At 39.3% G+C, this 21,821-nt stretch overlaps 6 protein-coding genes and 2 long non-coding RNA genes across 10 annotated transcripts; 5 read left to right on the top strand and 3 right to left on the bottom strand.

The window, feature by feature from the left end:
* Positions 1-273: 273 nt before the first annotated feature.
* LOC147943111 (VAMP-like protein YKT61) lies at positions 274-1,684 on the top strand. 2 transcript variants are annotated; one of them, XM_087512857.1, is made up of 5 exons: positions 274-589; positions 824-924; positions 1,027-1,134; positions 1,304-1,373; positions 1,598-1,684. In XM_087512857.1, exons 2-5 carry the CDS (start codon positions 877-879, stop codon positions 1,600-1,602), a joined length of 231 nt encoding a protein of 76 aa, XP_087368983.1. In that variant the 5' UTR covers positions 274-589; positions 824-876; the 3' UTR covers positions 1,603-1,684. The 2 variants fall into 2 exon arrangements, with proteins under 2 accessions (XP_087368983.1, XP_087368982.1); XM_087512856.1 differs by having other exon boundaries at positions 1,304-1,395.
* On the top strand, positions 1,653-4,880 carry LOC104784505 (RNA polymerase II C-terminal domain phosphatase-like 4). The gene is made up of 9 exons (XM_019245588.2): positions 1,653-1,684; positions 2,309-2,411; positions 2,494-2,606; positions 2,716-2,896; positions 3,048-3,337; positions 3,428-3,613; positions 3,711-4,189; positions 4,294-4,425; positions 4,516-4,880. Exons 1-7 carry the CDS (start codon positions 1,673-1,675, stop codon positions 4,077-4,079), a joined length of 1,254 nt encoding a protein of 417 aa, XP_019101133.1. The 5' UTR covers positions 1,653-1,672; the 3' UTR covers positions 4,080-4,189; positions 4,294-4,425; positions 4,516-4,880.
* A 10-nt stretch (positions 4,881-4,890) lies between these two features.
* Positions 4,891-5,333, bottom strand: LOC147943110 (uncharacterized). Its single transcript, XR_015598163.1, has 2 exons — positions 5,211-5,333; positions 4,891-5,099 (listed from the first exon to the last, which is right to left on the bottom strand). It is a non-coding gene; the product is annotated as an uncharacterized LOC147943110 (long non-coding RNA).
* A 221-nt stretch (positions 5,334-5,554) lies between these two features.
* Positions 5,555-6,911, top strand: LOC104784503 (protein NETWORKED 3C-like). 2 transcript variants are annotated; one of them, XM_087512871.1, is made up of 3 exons: positions 5,555-5,736; positions 5,833-5,955; positions 6,077-6,911. In XM_087512871.1, the coding sequence occupies exons 2-3, from the start codon at positions 5,871-5,873 to the stop codon at positions 6,427-6,429; spliced, it is 438 nt and encodes a 145-aa protein (XP_087368997.1). In that variant the 5' UTR covers positions 5,555-5,736; positions 5,833-5,870; the 3' UTR covers positions 6,430-6,911. The 2 variants fall into 2 exon arrangements, with proteins under 2 accessions (XP_087368997.1, XP_087368998.1); XM_087512872.1 differs by having other exon boundaries at positions 5,830-5,955.
* A 136-nt stretch (positions 6,912-7,047) lies between these two features.
* Positions 7,048-7,885, bottom strand: LOC104784502 (classical arabinogalactan protein 26-like). Its single transcript, XM_010509529.3, has one exon. The coding sequence runs from the start codon at positions 7,652-7,654 to the stop codon at positions 7,247-7,249; it is 408 nt and encodes a 135-aa protein (XP_010507831.1). The 5' UTR covers positions 7,655-7,885; the 3' UTR covers positions 7,048-7,246.
* A 30-nt stretch (positions 7,886-7,915) lies between these two features.
* On the top strand, positions 7,916-9,506 carry LOC147943109 (uncharacterized). Its single transcript, XR_015598164.1, has 4 exons — positions 7,916-8,226; positions 8,621-8,691; positions 8,809-8,906; positions 8,995-9,506. It is a non-coding gene; the product is annotated as an uncharacterized LOC147943109 (long non-coding RNA).
* Positions 9,507-10,025: 519 nt separating this feature from the next.
* Positions 10,026-14,605, bottom strand: LOC109124479 (protease Do-like 2, chloroplastic). The gene is made up of 18 exons (XM_010509528.3): positions 14,177-14,605; positions 13,825-14,019; positions 13,598-13,671; positions 13,433-13,496; positions 13,291-13,335; positions 12,970-13,077; positions 12,533-12,610; positions 12,372-12,438; positions 12,145-12,203; positions 11,961-12,060; positions 11,791-11,870; positions 11,621-11,677; positions 11,411-11,514; positions 11,245-11,332; positions 11,062-11,147; positions 10,931-10,955; positions 10,759-10,830; positions 10,026-10,654 (listed from the first exon to the last, which is right to left on the bottom strand). Exons 1-18 carry the CDS (start codon positions 14,369-14,371, stop codon positions 10,298-10,300), a joined length of 1,854 nt encoding a protein of 617 aa, XP_010507830.1. The 5' UTR covers positions 14,372-14,605; the 3' UTR covers positions 10,026-10,297.
* Positions 14,606-14,766: 161 nt separating this feature from the next.
* On the top strand, positions 14,767-17,474 carry LOC104784499 (uncharacterized). The gene is made up of 8 exons (XM_010509527.2): positions 14,767-15,149; positions 15,260-15,364; positions 15,450-15,605; positions 15,744-15,884; positions 15,995-16,116; positions 16,233-16,365; positions 16,462-16,827; positions 16,921-17,474. The coding sequence occupies exons 1-8, from the start codon at positions 14,880-14,882 to the stop codon at positions 17,110-17,112; spliced, it is 1,485 nt and encodes a 494-aa protein (XP_010507829.1). The 5' UTR covers positions 14,767-14,879; the 3' UTR covers positions 17,113-17,474.
* The last annotated feature ends 4,347 nt before the right edge of the window (positions 17,475-21,821 follow it).

The following is a 21,821-nucleotide window of genomic DNA, read 5'->3' as shown; positions in this document are numbered from 1 at the left end:
TTATCATTTTTACCTAAACTCTAAAGTCAAGATTATAAATTAAAAAATTCTTTAAAAATATGAATGATAACAAAAATATCTTATTGTAATATAAAATTTTCAAAATTATGAAAATTAAAAATATTTTCATAAATTAATATTTAATTAATTTATTAATAAATTAATAATTATTAATTTATCGATAAATTAAAAACTCTAAAAATTAATAAAATTTCATAGTCTCGAACTTATTAATTTATAGAGGTTTTACTGTATAAGAGAATAGAAAAAAAAAGGAACTTAATTTGCTATTCAACAACACTTGCTCCTCCGACTTGGAAGAATCCTTTAGGTCCAACAACGCCTCTCTTCTTCTCCTAATCAATCAATCAATCAATCAATAATCTCGCTTCCTTCTTCACCGCCTTGCTCGTTTTCAAGTGCGCTCCCGTCGTATCTTCCGAACCCGTCATCCTCCTCGCCAACGCTTCTGACGTCTCTCACTTGGGTTTTTTCCAGCGATCTAGCGTCAAGGAGTTGGTCGTCTTTGTCGGTCGCACTGTCGCTAGCCGAACCCCTCCTTCCCAGCGCCAGTCCGTCCAGCACCAAGGTTCGTTTCTTTCTCCCCCCTTCTTATTATGAATCTTGTTTCTCCCGGATGGATCTATGCTTTATTCGATTTCTTAAGATTGCGTTTTTGATTTCCTTTGTTTTGTATGATTTAGGATGTGCACCTCTTCTGATTCTAGCTTCTGGGCTTCAATTTCACGCGATTCCATATATATATATATATATATTTTGGGGATAATTACTAATTAGGGTTGTGTTTTGTGATATATAATAGAGTACAAGGTTCACGCTTACAATAGGGTTCATGGCCTTTGCGCTGTGGGGTTCATGGACGATCATTATCCTGTTCCAAGTGCCTTTTCTCTTCTCAACCAGGTACTAACTAATTTCGTTATGTTTAACGTGCTTCTCTCACTCAGTGTTGTTTATTAATCCACTTGCATCTAGGTTTTGCTTGACATTTCGGATTTTTCTCAGGTCCTTGATGAGTACCACAAGAGTTTTGGTGAGACATGGAGGTCTGCAAAAGAAGACCCCACTCTGACGACTTGGCCATATTTACTCGAAGCTTTAAACAAATTTCAGGTTCCTCTCTTGTGCAACTCTTTACTTTTTGCCTGTGAATCTTGTTTACAACTTATCCCATGAATTAATTTTACTAGCCTCAGTCGGTCATAGTTTTAGGAACAAGTTGATTGTGAGTGGATTTGATCTTAACTTTGTTTTGTGATTGCCCTGTAATTACAATCTTCAGGATCCAGCAGAGGCTGATAAGCTGTTGAAAATCCAAAGGGAGTTGGATGAGACCAAGATTATCCTTGTAGGTGTTGTCTCCTGTCTTTCCTTGTACGGATATACTTGTGTACTCTCTCTTCTAAAGTTTTCCAGTATAATTGCTGACAGACTGACCAAATATGATATGCATAAATATGCTATTCTGTCAATGAGTTTTGCTTCTTCTCAAAAACCTCATAACCATAATACTGTCTTAGAGATATGATGCATGCTTCTGTCCCCCCTTAAACTGAATTTTTGTTCTGAATTGCAGCATAAAACCATTGATAGTCTTCTAGAACGTGGTGAGAAGCTGGACAGCCTAGTGGAGAAGAGCTCAGATTTGAGCATGGCATCGCAGGTAAATTTTCTACCGCCACATACTAGCAAACAAAAATTCCCAGTGCCATAGATTGATTTTCTATTTTCCGTCTCAGTCATAGTTTGTTAACATGGTAGAAAGGGTAGGACATGAACGAGCTTGAACTGTGTTGTAGATAAAAACAAAGGAACTCTTGTATGTTTTGTTGGGGTAGATAAATAGACGAGGAATGTGGATTTAATTTAGAATACAGATTTACTAGATGTGGTGCTTGGAAATTGATGATGATGCCAAATAAACTCAAGAAAATTTCTTAAAATTTACTTTCCTCAATATATATAAACAACATAATGTATTATCTTTAGTTTTTTTCTTAGTTAGGGTTCCTCTGTTACTTCTCTATATACACAGCTTCTACACAGTAATAATGTGAATCTGATCTTCTTCTAAGTTCGAACTCAAAACTATGTTTCAACTGTTCAGTTAAAACTTTATTAATGCTAAACTAAATATGTGGCGCTGTGTCGTTAATGCTGTGTCCTAAACTTTATTAACTTTAGTTAGGTTTCATCTTTACTTAATCACATTTTTTTGTTTGATTTAGGGTTTTACTCAATCATCTTCTCAGATTTTTGCATATGTTGTGATTGTTTTTTTAATCAGATGAGTGTGGCGAGCGATTCTCCAGTGCATTCCTCAAGTAGTGATGATCTTGCTGCTTTCCTCGATGATGAATTGGAAACTGTTGAGGAAGTAGAGATTGAAGGTGAAGCTCTCTCTTTCTTCAGCCTTGTTTGTCATGTCATTTGTTCTGGTATATTAAATTTTGAATCTGTTTATGCTTGCAGAAGCATCCTCAAGCAAGGGAGAATGCGATCATCCAGGTTCGTTTGGAAACATGTGCTTTGTCTGTGGGAAAAAATTGGAAGAAACTGGTGTTTCGTTTAGATATATACACAAGGTAAACCAATCTAATTCGATTACCTTACATATATCACAGAACAGCTTCTCTTGAATCAAGTTTTAGTTTTTTTATTTATTAATGAGCTTTGCGAATGCTGTGTTCTTAGGAAATGAGGCTCAATCAAGATGAGATCTCCAGGTTGCGTGATTCAGATATGGGATTCTTGCAACGCCAGCGGAAGCTGTATTTAGTTCTCGATCTAGACCACACGCTGCTTAATTCTACCATATTAAGGGACCTGAAACCAGAGGAGGAATACTTGTATAGCCATACTCATTCTCTTCAAGGTGACATACTCTGCTACATTGTTTTGCTTTTCTTCTAATGTAATCTTTGTTCATGAGACTTCGGTGTTGTATTTTTCCTTTTGTTGTCCCATCTAGATGGTTGTATGTGTTGTATTTCTAAGAATTTTTGGATTTTGTTTGAAAATCTCAGATGTTTCCGGAGGTAGTCTTTTCAAGATGGAATTTATGCACATGATGACCAAGCTGAGGCCATTTGTTCACTCATTTCTAAAAGAAGCCAGTGAGATGTTTGTGATGTACATATACACAATGGGAGATAGGCCATATGCGCGACAGATGGCGAAGCTGCTGGACCCCAAAGGAGAGTACTTTGGTGATCGGATCATTTCTCGGGATGACGGCACAGTGAGACATCAAAAGAGTCTAGATGTGGTGCTTGGACAAGAAAGTGCTGTTCTGATTCTTGACGATACAGAGAATGTAAGTATGTTGTGTATTTTGTCAAGGTTTCATTTTAACACGTAATCATTTTATAGAGTTGTGCTGATACTTGGTTGGTTTGATGCACAGGCGTGGCCAAATCATAAGGACAATTTGATCGTAATAGAGAGGTATCACTTTTTCGCTTCGAGCTGCAGACAGTTTGATCACAAATACAAGTCTCTATCGGAGTTGAAGAGCGATGAGAGTGAACCAGATGGGGCACTTGCAACTGTCCTGAAAGTCCTAAAACAAGCACATGCTCTTTTCTTTGAGGTATGCCCAAATATATACACACTGAATCTTAAGAAAACTTTGTCTTTTGCCTAGTTTGGGGGTTTTGATTATTATTATTCGTGTTTTGTTTTTTTAGAATGTGGATGAAGACATATCTAATAAAGATGTTAGGTTGATGCTGAAACAAGTGCGTAAAGAGATACTTAAAGGATGTAAAGTAGTGTTCAGTCGGGTGTTCCCAACCAAGGCAAAGCCAGAAGATCACCCTCTGTGGAAAATGGCTGAGGATCTGGGAGCAACCTGCGCAACGGAAGTGGATGCATCAGTGACACACGTGGTGGCCATGGAGATGGGAACAGAGAAGGCACGTTGGGCTGTGAGAGAGAAGAAGTTTGTGGTGCATAGAGGATGGATAGACGCAGCGAATTACCTGTGGAAGAAGCAGCCAGAAGAAAACTTCAGTTTAGAGCAGCTCAAGAAGCAACAAGGAACAGAAGAAGAGTGATATATGTAAACCAATGAGAAAGAAGTGATAAACTTTGTTGTTTAATTGATCCTAAGGAGTGTAGTAGTTCTAGAACCCAATTCGTCAACAACAACTGTCGCTCCTCTTGGGTTACTAACTACTCTCTCTCTCTCTCTTTCAATTAGTTTGCAAATTTCTTCAATTTGGGATTTTTTTGTTTTTATTTTAATGGAAGGGAGTGGGAATTTTGCAGGTGAAGAGTATTGTAGGAACAAGAGAGTTCAAAGGCTGGTTGGATGATGGAGATGAGAGGAAAGGTCCAATGTCACTTCCTCAGCCTACACTTTCAAGCCTTCTCCTTCAACTTAGTTTCCTTCCTTTCCTGGTACTTTTATTAACTCTTACTCAATCTGTCCTTACTTGACTTCAATCTCAAATAAGAGCGAGAACGGCACTGCTGTGGTGGCTGATACAGGAGCAAAGGTCGCAAAGATGGCTGATACAGGAGCAAAGGTTGCAAAGAGACAGATGGGTGATGGGAATGTCAATGGCAATGGTATTACTGTGAAGAAATTCAAAGCGGCCGATAAATGCTACCAAGGAAGTCTACGCTTTCCTCCAAGAAGAAGTCTGATTTCAGGGAGACTTACTCTTGCAGGTCTCTCCCTCTCGGCAGGAACTCATTTGTCGAAACAATGTTGTATACTTGCTTTTTTTCATTTGCTCTGTGATCTGTTCTCTGGTTATATTGATGTATGAACTTGCTATGAAATTTCGTCACTGGATTTTATAATGTTTCTCTATTAGCTATTGGGAAAAACATAACCATGTTTGCTTGCATCAATGGTGCTAAAAAAAACAAGGAAATCTGTATCATAAGCTGCAATTGTAACAAGAGGGTATGTATGTTCAATTCACGGACATGGCTTTGCAGCTCTAATCAAAGTGTTATAATCATCCCAAAACAGACAGCAGATTTGCACAAGCAGTTCACGAAAAGCCACAACTCAGTGACATAAGGACTAAACAAACAGCTCTCATTGGCTTAGCCGTGCCTCTCTTGCGCAGCATGCATGGATGTAAAGAAAGTAAATTAACTGGCAAGATGATTAAATTAAGGTTCTCCCAAAGAAGGTAAAACGAAAAGAGAGGGATGTAGGCATTATTAACCTCATCAGCAAACTTGATCAAAATGGTAGTCCGAGGACGTTGTTGTCCTTCAATGGGTACAAAATGAGCCGTTACCACATGGCCAGGATGCTCGGCTTCGGCATCGGCGATCAGCTCTTCGACTTGATCGATCAGGAGGAGAAGGAGGACAACACCTTGTAAAAAAAGGCAGGCCCTTGATTACATTACGTGGGCCTTTAATATTGGGCTTATATTGATTGATTGATTGATGAGGCCTGATCTGAAGATAGCCTAGTTGCAGGATACTGAGATTAGATGCCTACGTGTTGAGTACTCATTGGATAATATGTATTAATAGCCGTAAAATGCGGCAAAAAGAATTAAATTCAGATTCTCTCTCTCTCGAGAGAGATTCAAAATTTGAAAACCAAAAATCACAATTTGCCTTTTGTTTGTTTGTTTGTTGTTATTTGACATATCTTTTCTCAATCTCTCTCTCTCTCTCTCAAAGTCGCTGAGGCAATTTAGGGGATCGAAGAAGAAAGAAGAAGAAGAAGAAAGAGGGGTATGTATGATTCTTCTCTACCTTGAGTAGCTAAAGCTTTTGATGATGATGATGATGTTGAGTTTATAGCTTTTCCATTGTTTGTTTGTATAGCAGGCAGCAGCACCAAAAAGAAAAGAAAAAAAAGAAGAAAAATGGAGGAGAAATCGAGCAAGTGGTGGTGGTTGGAGAGTCACAAAAGCTCCAAACAGTCTCTATGGCTTCAATCAACACTCTCTGGTATTTTTTTTTTTTTGTTTTTTTTTGATGACTCCGTTCCTATAGATATAGAGGACAGCTCTCTCTCTCTCTCTGTCTCTCTGTTGTTGAATTGGTGGTTTTGGAAACAAAATTTGGACAGAGCTGGATGGCAAGACAAAGTCAATGCTGATGCTCATTGAAGGAAACGCTGACTCTTTCGCCCAGCGTGCTGAGACTTACTACAAGAAACGTCCTGAGCTTATCACCTTCGTCCAAGACTTTTATCGAGCTCACCGTTCCTTAGCCGAGCGTTTCGATCACTTGCTCCGCTCTTCTTCTTCTTCTTCTTCTTCTTCCGACAACGCTTCTCGCTCCTCTTCCTTCTCCTCCTTTAAGTTTCACCAACAACAAGAAGAATCCCTTTCTGACACCAACTCTCACTTTGAAGATGCCGATTCTGAGATTGAAGACCCTCCTGACCATCAGGATGAGCTTGAGCACAACAAGCAGTAAGAAGAAGACGATGATGATGATAAGACTTTGAAACTGGAACAAGAAAGGTTGAAGAAGCTCATCCAAGAGACTGATGCTCTCAGGAAACAGCTGCTCGCCAAGGACGAAGAGAAGAGAGAGGTCATCAGACAGCTTTCTCTTACCCTCCAGACTCTCAAAGACGACAACTTGAGCCTCAAGAGACGCCTTCTTTCCCTCAACAAACGCAGCTGCGTTTTTGAGTTCAAACCACTCGACAACTTGTTCGGCAAGCTCTTTTCCCTTATCTGCGACTGCAATGGTGGTGATGGCACCACCAAAGGTCGTTTTTAGTTGGCTCATCGACGACTACCTATCATGACACTCATGACTCATGAGCTTAGCTTCTTTCTGTGTTTTGATTTCACTTTGTCTATTGTTTAAATCCTAGCTTCTTTTCCTGCTGTATTATGGACCTAGACCAGATCATCATCGTAAATTAAATTATCCTGTTTTCATTTGTATATTCACATGAATCCATTGTCAGACAGCGACATGTGAGGGATGCATTCATGCATAAAACTGGAGGATCAATCAATTTTGACTTTTAAGGCACAAAAACAAACACATATATATCACTGTTACAAAGTACAACAACTGCACCATCCCAAATTGCAGATTGCTTTACGAGCAAATCTCACACTCGAACAATTTTAAAAGCTATACTAATAATATTACATGAAAAATCCAGAACGAAACAGAGTGTAAGTAAGATAAGAAGAATACATTCTTTTTTTCTTTTGTTTGTAGAAGATGTCTAGAGGGCTTGCTTACTCGCTCGCTGTTTCCCATCTGATTACTAGAAACTGCAGAAAGACATGAGGAAGACAAGAAGCAGAGAGGAGAGTGGTGATGATACCAAACTAACTGATGATGAAGCAGGGAGAGGGGACCCGACTGGAGAAAATTCGAGCAGAGGATCAGGAGAGACAGCATCCGGGTTCGGTGGACTAAGGCTTGAAGGGATTGTCGGCATTACTGAAGCTTCTGACGGGGAAGGAGACATCTCGCTCGAACCTGGAGTTGGGAACAGAGGGGAGACATCTGGAGACATTGCCGGAGGAGATGCTGAGAAACTCGTTGGAGCTTCAGGTAAAAACGAAGGTGCAGCTGATATGGTGGATAGCTGAAACTGTAGGAACTCGGATGTTGAAGTGTGTAAACAGAGTGATAGAACGGTGAAGGCGAGTAACAGAGAGACGCTCATGGTTACAGGTTACTGTGAAAGAATGTGTTATGTGTCTCTCTGCTTCTCTAAGAGCATGATTACTGAGAGTTACTCAGTTGGTTGCTTTCTTATTTATGTCCGAAAAAAAATTAAAAAATCTAATAATATTGTCTAAAATGCGAGAATCGCTTCTCCAGGAAGGAGCGGAAGCAACCCATAAGGAACGGTACGTGTCAAATTTTGGTTGGTTGTCGGATAAATATAAATTTTTTTTTTTTTTCATTTTCTTCTCTCTCTTTCGCGACCCTTTCTCATTTCTCTCTTGAGGTTAACGGTGAATCGGCGATAGATTCACTTCAAATCCGGAAAAATCGATTAAACTCGAGGGTTTTGGTGATTGACACCGATTTGTTTACGGATCGGCTTCCAATCACAATTGTTGTCATGTCTTATTCGCTTCTGTTCTCAAGATCCTGAATTTTCTCCAAGCTTTCATCGGTGTATCGATCATAATCTACTCGATTTGGATGCTCGATCAATATAACCATCATGTTCCCCCGTTAAACCTCCTCCGTCTTAGCCTCTGGCGGCTTCATCTCTAGAAAACGAAGGTATGTTGGGTATCTTTCTCTCCGATTCTATTTGTATGTCGTCGCCTCTCATAATTAAGTCTAACATCAAAACAGGGGCGTATAGACTTAATTAGATTCAATGTCGTCGCCTCTCATAATTACATTAAAAAAAGTACTTGGGTTGGGTGTCAATGATTTATGTGAATGTGTATGTTGTGAAGTAGCTTTTGATTTGGGAATCAAGAGGTTGCTGAGCAACCAACAGTTGATAAGGACAACTTAAAACAACAGCCCTAATTAGATATTTGGTTGCTCTTTTGATGTAAATGTCGGGTTAAAACAGTTTGGTTGCTGTCATTTGCTTTTGCTCTGGTTTGTTTCACTTCAAACTCCAAAGAATGTTGTTTTGATTTTGATGAAACTGATGAAGCAGGTAGCGAGAGTAATAGTGCAACGTTGACATTTGATGGTGTTGATAAAATGGGTGAAAGGCTTGCTAATGAGGTATTTAGCCAGCATTGTTGTTTTCACTTTGATCTGCAAAGTTTATGAAATTATATTTCTCTTTGATAAAAACTGCTGGTCTTTTATTTACTTTGTCGTCGTCCTCTACGAGAAAAGTAAGCAAGGGAGACAAGAATGTTACACACTACTAGTCTTTTATTTTCTTTGTCGTCGTCTCAACAGTGGTCATTCCGGTTATAACCAGTTTCTTCCAGGTTTGTGTCTGAAATTGCAATGTCCTTGAGATGAAGTTTGGACCTCAAAAGTAGCTTGCTTAATTGATTTTTGGTTGTGTCCCTGCAGCGGTTCCTGCTCCTGTGGTCCGAAGACCAGTTACTATTTAAACAGAGGCTTGACTCTGTTGTTTACTTGTTGTACAGCTTCTGGTCCAGTGGCTATAGTTCAGAAGGTAACTGGTTCATGTGTCTCAAAGGGAAGGACTTACTACAGATACTCAACAACTGTGATTAACAAATCTTCTAGACCTCTGAAAAGTCTCAACCTTTCGATCAAGAATCTATATGGACCAATCTGGGGGCTCTCGAGATCATGCAATTCGTTCGGTCTACCCTCTTGGATGCACTCATTGCCATCCGGGAAATCCCTAGAGTTTGTCTACATTCACTCAACATCACCGGCCAATGTGGCAGAATCAAGCTACACTTTGGCTTGACCAAACAACAACTACACTCAAAGGAATCAGTGTGTATAGGTCCAAATTTTAACCAATTAAACAAGTGTAAAACACTAATAAGGTAAAATATGCCTTGAGTAACTTTTTTGGGGTTCTCTAATAATAGGTTGATTTTGCTTAAGTTCTTTTAGGGTTGCTTTACTTAATTTATGATTATTTATATAATTAATTAATGTGAGAGTAACTATAGTGGGTTACTCCACTAATGATGGTCTAAGTATGTTTGTGAGAGGTAAAAAGAAAAAAAAAGAATGACAAATTGAAGAAGAAAAAGGTATACTATACAGCTATAGAGGAGGTAAAAGACAAGATTGGTGGGTTAGGTTGTGGACCTCTAGTTTAGGGCAGAGCACATGAAATATGGATTTGTCGGGTTTTGATTTGTGTCGGAGTGTTTGTTTGTATGTTTTGATATGCTGAATAAATTAAACAAGTAATTTAAAAGATAAACAAAGTAGAGTCCCGTGAAGCTCTCTCCTGATTTGATATAACAGAAGTGACTGCCAGCTTTTAACTTCTTGTTATGCTTTTTCCTGATCTGCAACAATCTTAGGTTTATTGTCAGTTAATGAAGACAATGCAAGTGGTAAAAAAAAAAAAAGGAAGCAGTGTGATTCACTGCAGACATTGCTGCATTTCATTTCTCATCAAAATCAAACATTGAATCATTTGTTGATCTTGGTCAAGATTCTTGCAATGTGTTTCTCAGTACACTCATGTGAACACAATGTGCATTCTTATGGTCAACTTTCCATAAAACTCAATCCCTAGAGGTTTGAAGAAAGAATTCACTAAATTTGGAACAGCTCAAGACCTTATGAATGAGAATGAAGCTGAGAGCTTTCCCATATGTTATGGGAAGCTGTGTGGGCTTTCAGTGGCTTCCATCTGCGGACGCCTTTTTTGAACAATTTATGCCCACACGAGTCCATCAAAGCCGATTTCCAGATTAGACACAGGGCTGTCTCCGATACCTTGGTCAAGTGCTTGGGTGTCATCTCTAGGATCTACATATGGCTCGAGCAGATCTGCAGATCTTTCTGATGGGATTCCATAATCTTTAAGGATGCACAAGGAAGCAGAATTTGAAGCTTCTCTCTCCAACACAGCGACATAGTTGTCTTCGAACTCAAAAACTAGATACTTATCTTTGCACATGTCAATGAGGTGTGCCAAATGATGGATGTTTCTTATAGGAATTCCATTAAACTTCAGGACCTGCTGGTTATTCATGTCCTCATAGCCGATGTTTACTTCATTTGCCAACACCTACAGATATGCTTGTCAGAGTGAGTGAATTACTAAATTAGTGTTGCACTCACCAGACCAAAATGCACATGGAATAAAGAACTCATTATCCTCTGAGGGCTTACCTGTGATAGGATGACGATTTGTTCTCCTCTGAACCTTGCCACAGAGTAGCGTGCCTTTGTTAATAATTTCAACTACAAATTGGAAGGAACAAACTCAAGCTGAGAATGCAAGAACTGTTATAGTGGATTTATAAATTAAATTAACAGTTAAGGATAAGTAAAGTGAGCTTACGCCTATGGTGTCCTCGCACTCCTCCCTGTTGATACAATAAAAAGAAAAAAGAAGAAAACAGTTATGCATTTGGGAAACAATGAGAAAGTTTCGGTTTACTTATGTATCTTAGCAAGCTGAGGAAAACATACTCTATCAGCGGTTCTGAGAGCGGAGTAAACACCAAACCAGCAACTATAATGTATGATGGCTGACCTCCATCAATATGGTACGGTACCTATTTAAAAGCACAAAAAGGCATTGAAGTACTGGCAATTAGCTTACTAGGCATGAAGCGCAAAATGCTTAGAAATGGTAGATGCAGAGAGTTGTACCAGGTGCACTCGTGGCCTTAGAACTACTTGAACTTTCTTATGTTCTCCTGCTCTAATGATACCAAGCTCCGCGACGTCACCTGCAAATCTGATCAGTGAAATAGAAGGCAAGTATGAGAATAAGTGGAGGAAGTTAATACATCCCTGGAAAAGATCAGCTATTTACTTTTGACTGATGAGATAACGGAATGCTATGCGTTCGCTGGATCGGAAGGGTACAGTTCCTTCACATCCCACGTGTAGATCATCAAAACTTACAATCACATCTCCCTGATTTAACAATTAGTACTCGTCAGGTAATACCAGAAATCAAGGATGAGAAGATTCGACTGTAGAAATTCGGTAGAGCAACAATTCTATGATCCATGCTCTTTACCTCTTTCAGGACTTTACTTGCATCAGATGTAGGTTCAACTCTTCGCACCAGCACCCCCTACAAAATTAAGGTTACATCACTTTTAAGTGTAGACTCTCAATATCCTCCAACATTATATTGGCAAAATCTCTGTCTGAAAAAAGACAGGCAAACTAACAAAGCAAGTCTACCTCATTTGTAGGAACTTTGAGGCACTCCCGCAGAGCTGGATTCTCCAATTTCTGCAGCAATACTCCAAGGCAAGGGTAACCTGCAAGAGAAATATCTTTTTTAAGTATAAAAAACAGAAAGGCCAACTAGAAGGTAATGGTCTTGCAGTAGAACAATATGAAACTATTACCAGTGTATTTTCCGTTCCTCTCATAGTCAGTCAAAAAGTGAGAAACAACTGTTGTTGGAATCACATAACCAATATTTTCAGTTTCTTCAGATCTGTAAACCTAGAGGAAATCTCTTGTGAGGCATAGGTTCGGAAAGAAAACCAAAAACAGGTACCCTATTCCTGAAAATTCCAAAGCAAATACCTGAAATGCTACTCCAATACATTCCCCCTGGTCATTGAATGCAGGGCCGCCACTATTCCCTACAATCTAACAAGTATAAGAAGTGGCTATCACAGTAATACTGATGAGGGTTCTCAGAAGCAATTCTAGTGAAAAACATGCTACAGAAAAGAACAAGTCATATGCAAGTTTTCTACAAAAAAAGTGCAAGATACTAGGGAACAAAAGGAAAGAAAGGATCCACTGACCTGGATTTATTGCAGCGTCAATTTGAATTCCAAGCAAGTCGGATGATCCATGAGCATATGATGTTACCTGCATTGCCAAAACAATTTCAACGAGGAAAAGTTTTTAGAATCGTCAACACGAAAATAGTGGCAAAAAAGCAAAGCCAAAGATATCGGGAAACCTCTATACGTGATACAACCCCTTTTGTAACAGAGATTGTATCTCCTCCAAGAGGATATCCCACGACAGTTACTGAATCCTGCATATCAAAGCCATATGAACAACAAGCTATGTTCAGATAAATAGTTAGAACTAAAAAACAGGGAGGCACATCTTAAGCCTTTTATTTATAAATGGAGTATGTAAAACATTCTCAGGTGGAGGCTTCATTGAGACCACATACTGATCCTATATCGCACACCACCAAGATGAACAGCATATTACATTCTGTAATATTATGTTTCTAGAGTAAAAGATGTGGTTGTTTGTTCTTTTTTGTTTGTTCATTATTACTCATCTAGGCCGTCAAATGTGTTGTTAAAATATATCTAGAGAAGTGAACTCGAAGAATAAGAAATACAAATATAAAAATATATATATCTGAAGAAAAGATGAAACCTGAAGGCGGGGTAAATGGCCAAGGCGCAGAGGTTCAGCACCTTTCCAGAAATCCTCGCTTTCTACTGAGAGCAAAGCAATGTCACAGTCCACACCTCTAACTAAAACCTGGGCGGGCAGTGGAAATAAAAGGGAAGTTACTTTCAAGTGTATAGAGAGATAGGTAGGTAGGTACATGTATAGTTGAACTTAGCAGAGGAAGAAACAAAAATCTAGTTTCGGAGCATTATTGATGGAACAAACTGAAAGCAGAAGATCTCAAACGCAAATACTGCAAAGAGAGGAATCTGCAGGGCAAGTAAGAGGAGATGCAAAGCAAACCTTAGCCACATATTTTCTGTCATCTCCCCTTCTCTTAACTTTAACCTGATCAAAAGAAAAGTTAAGTCATGAGAAGGTGATGGAATGGAATCATCATAAGAAAAGGGGAGAAAAAAAAAGAAGTTGGAGAAGGAAAGTAAACCTGGGTGTCGTGTTCGACACAATGAGCATTGGTCAAGAGCTTGCCATCTCCGATCATAAAAGCACTGCCCAATAATGAACTATCAAACTCATGGAACACAACATCATAACATGCTTAAAAGGGACAATAAGATAAGACTAGATGAGGGGTAAATGGAAAAGTTGCCTGCCAGTGCTAGTAAATTGTCTCTGCTTCTGCCATGGGAGGGAGTAATCAGGCGCAGTATGAGTGCAATAAACCTGCAAAAACAAGGACGGGTTGAAAGACTGATGAGAACTCAAATAAGCAAACAGAGTGGTGAGAGTAGTAATATTTCTCTGTAAAAAAAAAGGGAATTTTGAAGGAAGCCCCCCGAAATAATAATAAAGAAGAGATATGTGAAAGCAGCCTACTTTGACAACGGCATTGAGAAAGGATGCATCGTGAATCTTGGCAGGATCAGTAGTCTGTTGGTGAGAAAGAGCAGCAGCATCTTTCTTATCCTTTTTGGGAGAGCCAAAGGCCTTGAATGCCATTGTTTGATGAGCATTATTACTACTATTACAACTCTCATCTCGACCCGCCTGATTCTTCCTCTGGTTCTGGTTCTGATTTTGTCAAAGAAGATAGATAGATAGATAGATAGATAGAGAATCATAAAATAGGAATTGGAACCCCCCCCCCCCCCCCACAAGACAAAAAAAAATTAGGCATATTTTATCATAATAATAATAATAAAAAGAAAATAGAAAAAGGCTTTGTTACCTCAGCAGGGTTGCTTAATAAAGGAGGAGATGAATCAGACCTCGAGGATTTCCTCTTAAGATGATGCTTGGATGCTCGTGGAGACTGCGACGCGGAAACGAAGCAGCACGGTGAAGACAAGGATGAAGAAGATTGAAGTTTCACGGAGGCATTCAGGAAGGAGAAGCAGCTATTTGCTAATGAGACGGCCATCATATAGGGAGGCCCGCCGGCCGGCGACACTAGTCTCTGTCTCTGTCTCTGAGAGAGAGATAGGAGGAGTAAAGAGAGAAAGAGAGAGAGAAGCCTTTTTTTTTTTTATTGTTTATCAGATTTTTTCTTATCCTCTCATTCACTGCTGCTAGTACTGCGAGACTAGAGTCTCTGAGAGCGAGAGAGAGTCTTCTTCGATTGGCGCCCTGCTTCCCTTTGCTTGTTGTTTATTCTATTAAATGGACCGTGTACCCCTTTTTTTTTTTTCTTAGCTTTTAGTATTACTGGGCCTCTCTTTCTTACATGGACCTGCCCAATTCACTACCTTTGTGCGGGCTACCAAATACACTAAGGGTTTCTTGTATATATACCCCCCGCTTTACTTTTTTGAATCGTCGTTAGAAAAAAACACATCGAGGTTTTAAGGGAGGAGGAGGGCTTTCCACACCGGACCGGACCGGAGGGAGAATTAAGAGGGGAAAAAAAGCGAGAATCGTTAGAAGAAAACCTAATGGTTCAGATCGGATCTGAAACCTCTACCGATTACTGCGACATCCACGATGGATGGCAGGTAATGGTAACGAAGCGCTACTACAACCAAGGCTTGGTTAATTTTGTGGCCAGAAAGATTGATCCGAATGAAAGCCTAGCTAACAACAAAAACGCCTTCCGTGTACTCATGACGTTGGATGAGGAAACTGAAAAGCCGATTCTGTCTTTTTCCGAAGCCGCGGCAAAGATCGATCCCTCTCATCTTGCGGCTTTCCTCGTCCACGAGAAGGTAAGTGAATGCAGATTGGCTCCATCCATTTGTTTAACCGATCGATAGATATAACACACAAATCAATTTAATTTTCATTATTGTCGTTGGTTGGTTGTTTGTTAACACAGGACTTATGGAGATTTTACTTTTACCTTGAGAAAGCTTTTTCCCAAGTATCATTACCATGGGTGAAGATGTTAAAGGAATTGCCTTTGTCCAAGCTGCTGATCCATGTGAGCTTTTTTTTTTTTTTGAGATTTTCAAATATCAAATGTCTATTCTTGAAGCTGATGATTCTCTTAACTAATGGATGAACAGCTTTCATTATGTCATATTCCTATATCTGTCTACGACACATTAGCCGATTGGATCAAGCAGCCTAAAATTTATGAACACTTGAATTTTGTTACTTGGGCGCTTGATCGCATTCTCACCGATTGGGAATCAGCACAACAAGGACTCGATTCTAAAGCTGTAAAACGCATTCACTTTTTTTCCCTTTCGCATATTTTGCCATCTATGTGTGATCTGATTGAATGCGTTTATTCAGTTAGTTACCTTTGTTTCTCTAACTCCATTTATTGTGTTGCTTGTCCATTGTTTTATGATTAGGTGGCCAAATTTGTTGAATTAGCCTTGCTATTGCGCTGTAGTAATCCTAATATTGTTACTACTGTTTTGCGGATGCTGAGGGTGAGACCTAGGTATCAAGGCCAGGACACGCTTCCGGTTCTAGTTTGGATGCTGGCTCAGGTTTCTCTCTTTTTTTCCCCGGCCCTCCTTATGTGAACTAGGACCAACAGTGTCCTTATTTGTGCTTTGTTTTTTTTTTAAGTTTTTGAACTGTAAATTATTGGTGACAGGCCACCCACGGTGATTTCTCTGCTGGCTTGTATTCATGGGCTCATGTCTTGTTACCACTAGTCGGCAGTTACAAGCGCCGCCGCCCTCGCTCTATTGATCTCATCCTGCAATTTGTTGAGATGTGAGTCCAACTACTTACTTATTCTTCTCGTGATACATCTCCTCTCTCTGCTGTATATTTATTTTATTATGTTATGTACAAGAACCATCTGATCTTGTTTCTTAATTTTAAATCAGCATTTTGTCAAATACAGAGGCTCAGACCATACTTGTAAATCGAGCTGTTTGGGAGGAAGAGCGGCTGATTCCACCTTCTTCATTTGAGACCTTGCTGCGGCTTACATTCCCTGCTTCATCTGCTAGAGTAAAGGTAAGCAAGCACTAGCTAGTATTGGAATTTTTATATATCAAAGGAGGACCAATACTGATCACAAGCATGCATGGTCTCTGTATATTTTGTGCACAGTCAACAAAGAGGTTTGAGGCAATTTATCCCTTGTTGAAAGAAGTAGCCCTTGCACCAGAGACTGCAACAGGAGGAAAGGCAGTGGAACAGATATTCACATTTTCTTTGAAATTAGCTGGAGAAGGTGTTGTTGTTACAGGAAATCCTGGTCTAGCCAAGGAAGCTGCAGCAATCGCTATCCGGTCTGTGACAGAACACGTTGATTGCTTTAACCACTGGGATATTCTCTATGAGGATTATTTAGAAGCTAGCGTTGCTCTTCTTAGAAAGCTTGCAGACGAATGGAAGGATCATTCCCCTAAATTATTATCATCACCAGGTGATACTCTCGCTGTCAATCGAGCTATGAGTAGCTTCAGGCTTCAGGTATCACCTCTCTTTACTCTTCTTAGCCTACTATATACCTCCACTCAGTTGTATTTTCATCTCTGGACCTGACCTGCGATGCCACGTTTGTAGAATGAAAAAGGCATCACTGAAGGAGGAGCCAATTGTTCACTTTACAACGAAGCTGACAAGTCGTGCAAACTGATCTTGGGGAGACTCTCCCGTGAAAGTGGCCGCTTCAATATAGCACCCATTACCGCTGTGGTTCTAGCTGCTGCAGGAAGCGTTGCAGGAGCCGCACTAGCTCTATATGCTTACCACTAGCATAAATGGGGCCGGGTTTCGTATATTATAGCCACAAAGTTTGGGATCTAGCTAGGGCTGGTCCAAGCAAACTTATAAATATTAACTTGGGATCTAGGGCTGGTCCAAGCTAACTTGTAAATATTGTTAATATATGAATAGTCAGGTCAAAGGAAAAACTTGGGAGAGTTCATCGCAGCCACAGTGCCATAAAAGATTATCCTTTTTGACTTGGGGCGGTGATAGCTACTACAGTATTCCGATCAATTAATTTGATTACTGTTCGGATTTATTAAAATTAGACTCACGCCCGCCTAATGTGAATCAAAACATTGTTTGTTATCATACTTACTAAATTTAAATTTAAAAAATCTTTGAAAGAATTATTCATGTTGGCACATTAAAATATGAGCACCAAAAAAAAAAAAAAAAAATCTAATTAAACACATGGGTAATGTTGTCAAAGCTCTATACAGAAAATCTGTAAGGTGAAGAGCTAAAAGTAAAATTTTTAATTTTAGTAAAGTTTTTGTGATTGGTAAAATTTTAAAACTGTACTTAAAGATGTCAAACGAGTATATCCGCGCCCAAACGGACTGACCGTGATGGTCCCATCTTTTCAGTGATCCGTCGCGGACAGGTCTGCCACGGACGGCAGGCGACGTAACAATGCTCATGTCCGCTCCGCTTAGTTTTGCGGACTAACAGGCATGCCTGTGGGCATCTTCTTCTTCTCCTTTGCAAAAACCATAAATATCCCATGAACACAAGTCTTTGAAGTTGAATTAAAGAAGACAATAACTTGAAACAAAGAATCTAAAGCTTATACATGTCTGGTTGTGTATACAAGCTATGGGTGCTGGCATTTCTCACACGCCTTTTTGATCTGCAACGAGACGAATCATCCATCAACATCACAAGCCATGGATTAAGAAAAAAAACGTGTGAAAGATTTGTTATCTTATTACAAACCTTTGCTAGCTCTGCACCAAACAGAAATATTCCTAATATATTTTTTACTACCATACATTAAACCAACTATTATATTTCTTTGTATTTACACTTTTGCATAGTTTTTTTAATTACTAAAACATTTCAAATAAAAATAGTGTATAACCAACTATGGAGAGAACCTCGGCTCCGCTCTCCTCCCTTATGGAGATAAACGTCCAACCTCCTCCACCATGATAAAAACCTTAGCTCCACCTTCCTCCTTTAGGGAGATAACCTTGCGTCCAACCTCCAGCACCATAGAGAGAACCTCGGCTCTGCCCTCCTCATGTGTGGAGAGAACATGTTCACGTCTTTTAGCTATCTCAAAATGGCTTGCTCCGACAACCAATGATACTAAAGACCTTTTTCTAACATCACAAATTCTTTTAATAGTAACTAATATTAAATTTTCTAATGTATTCGATGAAGTGTCTTTGACACACCATGATGTATCTTGTGTCTCTAGAACACCCCGACTGCTATATTGCTTAGTGAGCCCCATGTCCACGGGCCCACCTTCCTTAGTGGTCCCCGGCCCATATTTCTTAGTGGGCCTCATGTCTGCTCTTGGCTCACCCATATCCGACGGCCGGTTTGTTACGTCTGAGAGGCTTTAAATACTTGTTTAGAGACCCTACAAATTACCATATGATATTTTCTTGTGTTTTGTTCTCACTCGCACAGTTCCGACAACCAGTTCTCGAAAGATCATCCTTACTGAAACTACTCCAGCTCAAGCACGCTTAACTCTGGAGTTCTCTCAGGATCATTAATCGAAAAGATAAATGCTCTTTGGTGGCATAGATGGCCAAATATATTCTTTCAAACATATCCGCAAACCAGGGTGTCACAGTCTCCGACCTCCTATGGATCTTTTTTTTGATAAGAATGTAAATATTCATTTCACAATGAAAGTTTGAGTTACACAATTAAGCATAACTTATTACATGGTCCCATGCCAAAAAAAGAATAAAAAACATGGAAGCATACCACATTCTTGCACCAAATCATCAAATTCAAACCATTAGCATAATGATAATGGTAGAAGACAGTTTGATGCAAGATAAAAACGAATCCCTAAAGAGAGCCTAGAAATCAAAACAACAATGAAAAATATGACAAAGATGCAAAGCGTTTGATCGAGTAGCAAGGAAGCAGTCCGTTCAATGGTAGCCCGAGACAAGCAAGTGACTGCGAAACCACCGAGCTTAATGAGGCAGGCAATGCTTACTCACTCTACTAAGTCCATCCTAAGCCCCCTTTGGAGTCAGTAGTACAGAGCCTAGCAACTTCACATCCGCAAAAAGCCATACTAGCACCAGCATCTCACATGATCAAACACTAAAAACACTTTGAGATTTTTCGAAGCTTGAAACTAGGGACACACTAATCCGAAGAGGCTGGAACAAAGGCCGAAGATATTTGCAGCGAAGGAAGCAATTAACTTGAGCGCTAAGGCGAAAAACAGGTGTGACATGTTAAGGAGATGCATGGAGATACAGCTAGCTACCGCGACGCCGGGAAGCCTCAAACCCTTGATCAAGCAGAGCCAACAACTCCCTCCAAAACGAAACTCACAAGTTACCTGCAGAAGCAAAACAAGTCTCGGAAAGTACCAGTCATCATCATCAATCAACACCTTTGGCTTGGGAGATGAGCTGAGGAATGAAGTCGAATGTGACTTGAAGAAGTTAGAGAAGCCGGCCCTATAAGACAAGCCACAACAAATGACAGACATAGCTAGCCCAAAACCCCCAGTGAAGACAGAAGCAGAAGATCGAAACATCCGGAGGTTGATTCCAAAGCACTAACAACCTGGCCTAATGCATCAAACACTCGACAGAGGCAAAGCGAGCCAGGGAAACCAACGACTACTAACACGGGGCGGGAGAAAAGACACAGAGGGTGAAGACAAGTGGTAGCCGCAGAGGGAAAGAAAGCCGAAGCATCCCTGCGCCTGACGGAGAAACAGAGCACCGTCGGACCACCACTGTAGAAGAGCCACCGCACGCCAACAGGAAGGAGAGGTGAGCTGATAGAAAACCCCACCCCCACCAAACCACTCGCTAGAGAAGAAAACCAACCGCCGCTTGAGCAGCTACGCGACAGCCACGAAGCGCAAGACCATCGCCAAAATAGCACCGTGAGGAGCCTCACAACATCAGATTTGTCGTCTTCAAAACAAACCGGAGGATGCGCGAGAGAACCGAGGAGGTGAAGTCGCCTAAGTCAAAAGTTAAATTTCAGGTAAGCCGACGCCTTTTCTTCTACAGATGGAGCCTCCGATGAGCCAAACCACAAAGCTCCGGTGTCAGACTCGTCAAATCGCCTACCGGAAAGAGCCTAACCGCATATCGGAGAAACCGGGGGCCCTCTCGCGGTCACGGCGAGGAGCGCCGATGACCGGAGAGGCGAGACGCACAGCAGATCTAGGGTTCAAGCGGTGGAGGTTTTGGGAGAAAAAATCGCACGCGCGTATACCACACGCGCTCGATTTTGGGGGTAATTATCTTCCGTCGATAAAATACCTCCTATGGATCTATTAACAACAATTTATGCTTTATAATCTATCTATCTATGTTTGTTGTAAGCTTGTGTTTGATTAGCATATTTTGTTTAACCATTAGGTTGATGAACTTCCACTCCTTATCTCCTTTTGGGATTGAATGAATGATAACACTTATGTTTGCACAAAAAGGGTATATGACCAACCAATCAAGGTTGAGAAATTAGAAGAAAATTAAGTTGACATAAATATAGAAATGATAGAAAATTATAAGCACAATAACATACGAATCCCTAATAATTCAAAAGTGAAAAGATAAACTAAATTAAAAATAGAAAAAATACTATAATACATTTTAAAATACAGTATAAGAAAAAGAGACACATATATTAATCTTTTTTTTGGGTCAACATATTAATCTTACCGTTCCATTAAAAAAGTTTTACCAATAGAACAAAGTTCAAAGTAATATTTTTAAGTAAATTATTTTGTTAGATGAAAAATATGAGATGATCTATGTTTAATTGTTTATATAAAAGTGAGTATTTACAAAATTTAGAATTAAAAATTAACTTTATATTTTCCTTAATCTCATTTCTATTTTTTTTGTAGAATTAATAACTTAAAATTTAAAATAAGTAAATAATATTATAATTTTGAATTTATGATATATATATATATATAATCTCCTCATAATTATTAAAAAATTAATTTTTCTAATTTTTTTATAATTCTCTTTTTACATTATTAATATTGTTTGAAATAAAATATTTTGTTTACAAAAATAATATTTTGTTTAATATTGTTTAAAACAAAATTTTGTTAATAGCTAACTTTTAAATTGCTTATATTTTAGCAAAGCATGGTTGTACACATAATAATTTCTACTTTGAACAATTTATTCCTCCAATATGGCTAACAAACTATTTATGTAATGACTTTTATAATTCATTAATATAAATCATTTTTGCTGAAAAAAAAAAAAAAAAAGCTAACTTTTAAAATCCAAGGATAGATCGGGTATCATTTTTTTTTTTTTAGGTTTTAGTATTACTGGGCCTCTCTATCTTACGTGGACCTGCCCAATTCACTAGCTTTGGGCTACCAAATACACTAGGGTTTCTTGTATATATAATAGGTAGATTACCCCCGCTTTACTTTTTTTTTGAATCGTCGTTAGAAAGAGAACTCAATTGGTTTTAAGGGAGGAGGAGGAGGGCTTTCGGCTATC

The sequence above is a fragment of the Camelina sativa genome, chromosome 5, assembly GCF_030686135.1.
Source record: "Camelina sativa cultivar CO46 ecotype springtype chromosome 5, ASM3068613v1".
Lineage (NCBI taxonomy): Eukaryota > Viridiplantae > Streptophyta > Magnoliopsida > Brassicales > Brassicaceae > Camelina > Camelina sativa.
The sequence above is the reverse complement of the archived record's forward strand: the minus strand, read 5'-3'. Positions and strand labels throughout refer to the sequence as shown.

Coding starts and splice junctions, on each gene's coding strand:
- LOC147943111 (XM_087512856.1), top strand. CDS start 877: ATGGACGATCATTATCCTGTTCCAAGTGCCTTTTCTCTTCTCAACCAG. Junction 1,135..1,303: donor AAGCTTTAAACAAATTTCAG/GTTCCTCTCTTG, acceptor TACAATCTTCAG/GATCCAGCAGAGGCTGATAA. Junction 1,396..1,597: donor GTTGTCTCCTGTCTTTCCTT/GTACGGATATAC, acceptor TCTGAATTGCAG/CATAAAACCATTGATAGTCT.
- LOC104784505 (XM_019245588.2), top strand. Junction 3,338..3,427: donor TTCTTGACGATACAGAGAAT/GTAAGTATGTTG, acceptor TTTGATGCACAG/GCGTGGCCAAATCATAAGGA. Junction 3,614..3,710: donor CACATGCTCTTTTCTTTGAG/GTATGCCCAAAT, acceptor TTGTTTTTTTAG/AATGTGGATGAAGACATATC.
- LOC104784503 (XM_087512871.1), top strand. CDS start 5,871: ATGGAGGAGAAATCGAGCAAGTGGTGGTGGTTGGAGAGTCACAAAAGC. Junction 5,956..6,076: donor GCTTCAATCAACACTCTCTG/GTATTTTTTTTT, acceptor AAATTTGGACAG/AGCTGGATGGCAAGACAAAG.
- LOC104784502 (XM_010509529.3), bottom strand. CDS start 7,654: ATGAGCGTCTCTCTGTTACTCGCCTTCACCGTTCTATCACTCTGTTTA.
- LOC109124479 (XM_010509528.3), bottom strand. CDS start 14,371: ATGATGGCCGTCTCATTAGCAAATAGCTGCTTCTCCTTCCTGAATGCC. Junction 12,611..12,969: donor GCCATTTACCCCGCCTTCAG/GTTTCATCTTTT, acceptor TTTGATATGCAG/GATTCAGTAACTGTCGTGGG. Junction 10,831..10,930: donor AGTGCGAGGACACCATAGGC/GTAAGCTCACTT, acceptor TCCAATTTGTAG/TTGAAATTATTAACAAAGGC.
- LOC104784499 (XM_010509527.2), top strand. CDS start 14,880: ATGGTTCAGATCGGATCTGAAACCTCTACCGATTACTGCGACATCCAC. Junction 16,117..16,232: donor ATCCTGCAATTTGTTGAGAT/GTGAGTCCAACT, acceptor ATTTTAAATCAG/CATTTTGTCAAATACAGAGG. Junction 16,366..16,461: donor CTTCATCTGCTAGAGTAAAG/GTAAGCAAGCAC, acceptor TTTTGTGCACAG/TCAACAAAGAGGTTTGAGGC.